This window comes from Sinocyclocheilus anshuiensis, unplaced genomic scaffold (assembly GCF_001515605.1).
Source record: "Sinocyclocheilus anshuiensis isolate Anshui unplaced genomic scaffold, SAMN03320099.WGS_v1.1 scaffold42, whole genome shotgun sequence".
NCBI lineage: Eukaryota > Metazoa > Chordata > Actinopteri > Cypriniformes > Cyprinidae > Sinocyclocheilus > Sinocyclocheilus anshuiensis.
Window position 1 is genome coordinate 63,507 of NW_015546057.1, and position 6,993 is coordinate 70,499.

Consider the following 6,993-nt stretch of genomic DNA (forward strand, 5'->3'; position numbering starts at 1 on the left):
AGTGATAGCTTTTGTAACTTTTTTTTTTTTTTTCTGAGAGTGTACATGACTTATACTGTAAATATGCCCTAGATCTTCAGAAGTATTAGCTTTGGACAGCAGTGACGATGTTTGCATCGCTATCAAATTTCTCACTATGGAATATGCAAAAAGCTTGAACCTCCTTTGTGTGCTTTTCTAGATAAACTCACAGGGCAAATCTCCTCTGTGCTAATTCAGTAGATCCAAGCTTTTGATCAGATATTAAATGAACAATGACGTTCCTACCTGAAAAAAAAAAAGGAATTGATGTCACTGACTTCACAAATGACAAAGAACTGATGAACAGACTGAATAGTGTGGGGTTGCTACTGAGAAAAGGTTATTAATTTGAAGGCATTGAAATGGACGAATACAATTAGTTTCGCAACATCCTATTCATCCGACATCAATGGTTCCCAAGATGATCTCTGGACCTTCTTTGGGGAAACTGCAGCAGTGTAAACATCGACGCTTTTGAGTATAGTTATACTGTTTTGTTGTTTTTCCAAACCAAAATGAGGCAGTTAGACTCTGTGTTAAGTGTAAAACTGTTTTGTAATACAAAGTGTTAGTGTTGCATTAAAATATCCTAAAACGGTCGATTTAGAAAATGTTCCCCACATTGGATTGATTTCTGTAATGATAGTCTACCAAGCCTCTGCGTAGTAAAATCATTTGATGACATGCATAGTTAAACTGGTTTCAGTGATCTCACTGGCATTTTCATGGAATCATTTGGGATAAAGGTTTATCAACTTGTTTTTTTTGTTTTTTAAAAGCAACAATCTTTCCAGTGATTATCTTGAGGGCAGGATATTTACTAATGTGGCATACGGTGTGTAAAAATCCTATAATTTATTTATTTTATAATTTACTTAAATAGCAAAAACATAGAATACAAAAAAAGCAATAATAGTGTGTGCAATAAATACAATTCAACCTAAGAAAATCAACTGATTTAAATCTGAACTAAACATTATTTAGAATTACAAATTTAGGTGGATAAACACACAAATAGACAGAATAAAGTGCATTAATGACATCTTGGGTAAAATGGAAAGGAAAAGTGAATTTTTATTAATGTGGTATATGGTGAGTAAAATCCAATAATTTATTCTAAAATAAAATAATAAAATAAAATAAAATAAAAATGGATTAATCTGAAGAAAGTCAACTGATTTAAACCTGAAAAAAATAAAATAAAAACAAGGTGGATAAACACACAAATATACAGAATAAAACTCATTAATGACATGAAGAAGGACAATGTAGTATTAATATAGTATATCGTGTGTAAAAAGATCATAATTTATTTTAAAAATAATATCTGACAAATCATGAAAGCATTAAATAAAAAAAATAATATTGTGTGGAATAAATACAAATCAATTAATCAACTGATTTAAATTGAAAAAAACAACAACATTATTTTGAATTTTAAAATAGAGAGAATAAAATACATTAACAACATCTGGGGGATGAAAAGCCTCTGATGCTTTGATGCTCTGTCAAAGCCTTATGGGTTGGCAGAAATACATCTGGAGGTAATGAACACCCCATACACAGTCACAGCGCTAAATGCTCATGGTTATTATACCCAGACAGGACTGTAATGTGCTCAATTACACAAGCTCCTCCATTCAGCCCTATACTGGCAGAGTACAGATACATCAGGCACTCTTATTTGATTAAAAGTCTCTTGACAAAATTGAATTGGTGAATGAACTACGGTTGAGTGGGTGACACCATTCTGAGCACACTCCAGGCCTCATTTCTGCCTGAGAGGGAGAGAGGACCCATATCGGCTGTGCTGCACTTACGCAGGGTCGGCCAAAATGGCCCTGATCTATTCTATCTATCATGAGTGAGGGTAATGCTGATTATTGAAAAGTTGTTCTTCTACAGTCACTTTAGGCAGGTGCCATGTGTGAAACTGTGGGAAAATAGTACTTCTCTCATCACACCATTCATGAATAGGAAACAAAATGATTAATTTAGCCTCTTCTCACGCATGCATGCTTTCCTAAATCATAATGGATAAAGACAGAGAATCAAATAACATTTTTGCACAAGCAATGCTTAACATAATAAACCCAAATGGACACAGGCCTGATCTGATACGAAATGAAAGCGATACAAATCTAAAAAACGTCACTGTAAAGCGCACACTCTAGTATACCAATGTGGAGTAAGGTCAAATGTCAGATTAGGGCACACTTGTCCTGCCTGGTACACTGAGACAGTCACAGACAGGCACAAGTTGAAACCACAAACATCCTCCTCCCTCCTCCTGCTCTTCGTCCTCTTGTCAACTAATCCACAAAATAAGAAACAGTCACAGGCCAAGATATAGATATTTTTAAACAAAACAAACAAAAAAGCTGCCCTTGGGTCAGATTCGTGGATCACACCATCCTTCTGAAGAAAAAAAATGAACGGGCAGAAAATATAAATGGCACAAACAGAAACGCCACTGTACCGAGACACTTTGAGGTAACGCTGGGAGCTAAACCCTAAAAGCTCCAGTACAGCTACCCCATGACTCCAAGGAGAGGAGCTGTTGTGTTAAAGCAGGTTTGGGAGCGTGCGCTCAGATCTGTGTGTGGTGTGTGTGTCCTGGTGGTGTGTACGGAGGTGGCGCTGGATTGGGTTTGATTCCCCGGCTCTTCATGTAAGAAATTAACTGGTCGGGAATTTCAGCCAGAACGTCTTTGGCCAGTCGCGCCATACTCAACACGTGGTTTCCCGTCCGGTCCATGTAATCCCGGAATGGCACAAACTGTAAGGGGCAGGAAGCAACGTGCACATTTATTCATCCATCCACTTATATAGGGCTTCTTAACCTTTTTGATTCAAATCCCCATGTTGTCCAACACAATATTCAAAGGCCCCTCAATATAAGAGTTTTTACTCAGTGATTCTTCAGAAATCATTCTAATATGCTGATCTGGTCCTCAGTTATTGTTGGTGCTCAATTATTAATTAAAATATTACGATCTTTCTTATTATTATGAATGTTGAAAACAGTTTTTGCTGCTTATTTTATATATATATATATATATATATATATATATATATTGTGGAAACTACATTTTTAGATGAATGGAATGTTTAAAAGAAAAACATTTACTTGAAATCTTACAAATAGATGTCTTGTCTGTCACTTGTCTGTCAGTAGTGTATATTTGCTTATGCTTGTGTTACATTAAGATGTAAATTGAAACTATTAATACACTGCACTATTTATTAATATATTAATTTTAAGTCATCTTGTGGCACACCTGTAAGTCCACCTTTCATTCCAGTTATTCATCCATTTCTCAAATTTTGCCCCATCATCCATGCCTCTATTTGTTAATTCCTCCATTCATCCACATCTTCAGACCAACCATGGGGATGGAAGGTGCATTGATGATATAAATAAATATGAATGATATTCATTCATATTTATATCATCAATGCACCTTCCTTCCCCAGTTCAATCATCTAACCCCAATTATTCATCCATCCACCAATAAAATCCACCACCATCCAGCCCTTAATCCAACCCATATTCATTAATTCATCCATCCATCCATCCATCCATCCATGCACCTAATGTATTCTTCCCCATTCATATATCCATCCATTACTTTTTGGTCTTTCATCCATTCATCCATCCATTCATTCACCTAATACATTCTTCCCCTTGCATCCATCTATCCATCTAATGCATTCCTCCCCATCCATCCACCCAATGCATTCTTACCCATCCATCCCTTAATTTTTGGCCTTTCATCCATCCATCTTTTGGCCTTTTATCCATCCATCCACCTAAAGCATTCCTCCCCATCCATCCACCCAATGCATTCTTACCCATCCATCCCTTAATTTTTGGCCTTTCATCCATCCATCCATCCATCTATCTATCTATGCACCTAATGCATTCTTACCCAGCCATCCCTTAATTTTTAGCCTTTCATCCAGCCATCTATCCATCCATCCACCTAATGCATTCTTCCCCATCCATCCACCCACCCAATGCACTCTTCCCCATCCATCCCTTCATTTTTGGCCTTTCATCCATCTATCCACCCAATGCATTCTTTCCCATCTATCTATCATCATCGGGCTGACTAGCAAAACAAACTTGTAGCCAATCAGCAGTAAGGGGCGTGTCTACTCATGATGTGGAGGAGAGAGCTTTCAGTTCACAGGACTGACATTAGCGAGCCGAGCGACAGAACAATACAGATAAAAAACAAAAGAGGAACATCCTCTGCATAACAAAAGAAGGCTTCAGGCAATAAGGCAAGAAGTAGGACCCGTGTAAATATCGGATCAGCTTTGCAGCACTGGAGAGAACTCAAGGAGTGGAAGGCCTGCGATCAGATGCCGAGGTTGCTTTGTTTCTTCTCGATAGGTGAGAAACACTGTGTCTGCGCCTGTCTAGTACACTGGACGCGACAAAGCGACAGTTGAAAATCATTTGAAATTTGTGTCAATACATACCCATCCATCCCTTAATTTTTGGCCTTTCATCCATCCATCCATCCACCTAATGCATTCTTACCCATCCGTCCATCCATCAATCCATCCACCCACCCAATGCATCCATCCACCCAATGCACTCTTCCCCAGCCATCCCTTAATTTTTAGCCTTTCATCCAGCCATCTATCCATCCATCCACCTAATGCATTCTTCCCCATCCATCCACCCACCCACCCAATGCATCCATCCAACCAACCATCCATCCATCCATCCACCCACCCAATGCATTCTTGCATTCTTCCTCATCCATCCTCCATTTATTTATCCTTTCCTACAATAATACATCCTTTCCATATCAATTCATCCATCTATCGCCTATGTATTAGGTCAACCATTGATCATTTCAAGCATCTATTCAAACATTCATCTTTCTTCCATTTGTGCATCCACAATAGGAAAAGACAACATGTCCCAAAATATACTTATCTTTACCTCCTGAGTAAAACAAATTAAACAGTGCCTCAAGAGTGAATTCTCTTCACTTCGCTTGCTGTCTGTGACTCAGTAGCCTGAGATGTTCTTATTACTACTAATGACAGGGTGCATTCATAGGGGACCTGCATAATGAATTGCTTTATAATAATGTGGGTTATGGTGTGGAGCTGTTACACGAGGGCTTGATTCCACGGTGACTGAATTAGTAATTAAAATTCTCATGCTTAATGGATTTGATTGCTGAAAGAAAGAGACACGGGGCGACAAGTCACAGCTATTTAAAATCTGAACGTTAACATAGCATACTTGTGGTTTAAACAGGCTTTGAAAGAGCATTGCTTGTATTAATAAAAGCAGACTACTACTGATTTCACCTGGACAATGTCTCGCTCCGCTAATTTTCCTCTTGACGAAATCCTGATGTCATCACCATCCAACTCAACCATAGCTGCGGGAAAAGACAGGAAGTACAAGTACATCACTGGACCTGTGCTTATACATGTATTTAAATAACAATTAAATATTACACTTATTTTGATTTTAATGAATGCCGTTTTAAAATGATATAAAGGTGTGTAAATAATGACAACATCTTTTGAACTACTCTTTTTATTGTATTCACAGTGAAACATTCAGCTGAAAAAGTCATTTTGGGTCTCAAAACTTCTAGGGCCATCATTTCCTTCATCATCAGTTACTGCTTTGGCACCAGCCGAATATAATTGGTCTCTGTAACTAGAATGCACATAGAGAATTCCATTACAGTCTTCTAAAACAACAGGCCCTCTCCACATGACCTGCTCACCTCATCCGACAGGAGCTCATCTTCCACCTCTGCGCATGTGAGGTATGTTGTTATTCTAGGAGGAAGCCCTATTTCAATATCGATCAAAGTCTCTCTCAACTTCCTGAGTGTTCTGACAGATCACTACATGCCCTGACATGATAGTATGTGCTTAATAATTCCCATGCAATATAGCTGATAATTACTTCTCGCTCTGTGATTAGCCCAAACCAGGTCTCTTTAAATGATCTCTAGATTATCTGTACTGCGCACACAGCCGAGAAAAAACAACCCTGTTAATTGCTATCAAAGCACTTCTTTGACTAATTGCTATAAACGGCTTCAGGGGCACTAAGCTGGTATTAAGGGCATGTGGTAAAATTTTACTTGAAGCTTTTATGAATAGTGCATTATAAAGGTATTTATAATGTACATTGCAATGCATTATATTTTTTCATAAATAATTGTAAACCAAAGTTAAAATGCATTATAATATTTGAAAGTTTGTTTGTCATGTTTTGTGTTATACATTCTAAAGGTGTAACAATGAATAGAAAGCATTATAATGTATTATAACTGTGGTTACTATTATTCATAAGATCATACGATACATTATTAGGTACATTACAAGCCATAATGACTGCATTAAATATTTTATTATGCATTATATATAAAGTTCCTCTTCAGGAACTCGAGCTGCGTCAGAAAACGCTAGGGGAACGCCTTCTGTGACCACGCTCTCAATCACATGTGAAATCAGTCCAATAGCTGAGCAGGACGTCACAGGCAGGTGACGTCATGACCAGGAAGCTATAAAAGCACGTGCCACGCAGAGTCGGCTCTTGAGGGGGCCGGCTGCCCGCTTTGCGAGCGCCTCCCACTGCGTACGCTTCGCTCCCGGAGGGCTCTCTTTGAGGAGGGAGCCTTCGCCAGCGTTCCTCGCGGTGCTGGCCCCACTTCCGTCGAGTCGGAGCGGCGGCTGCATTCGTGGGGTTCGCAGTTGGATCTGGCGGAGGGAATGGGGACGAGCGAGTCCCTATCTCCTTCCTCACCCACCAGATCCAGCGCTCGATCTCTGGGTTCGGAAGCCCGTTCTGCGGCTACTTCCTCCCGGGGTGAGGGCTCGGCGCTCCTCCTGTCTTCCTCCGAGGAGGTTGACGTGGAGGACGTCGAAGAGGTTTCGCCCCCTCAATCGCCCCAATATGAGGAGCTAGTGGAGTTG

At 39.3% G+C, this 6,993-nt stretch overlaps 1 protein-coding gene across 1 annotated transcript in view; it reads right to left on the bottom strand.

Annotated features, from left to right (window-relative positions):
• Nucleotides 1-2,541: 2,541 nt before the first annotated feature.
• The window catches only part of LOC107699334 (copine-5), a 197,210-nt gene continuing 192,758 nt past the window's right edge, over nt 2,542-6,993 (bottom strand). Inside the window, exons 19-20 of the mRNA XM_016500558.1 lie at nt 5,362-5,435; nt 2,542-2,800 (exon numbers count right to left, since the gene is read on the bottom strand). Coding sequence (XP_016356044.1) covers nt 2,612-2,800; nt 5,362-5,435 — 263 coding nt within the window. The 3' untranslated portion in view covers nt 2,542-2,611. The remainder of the gene's footprint in view (nt 2,801-5,361; nt 5,436-6,993) is intronic.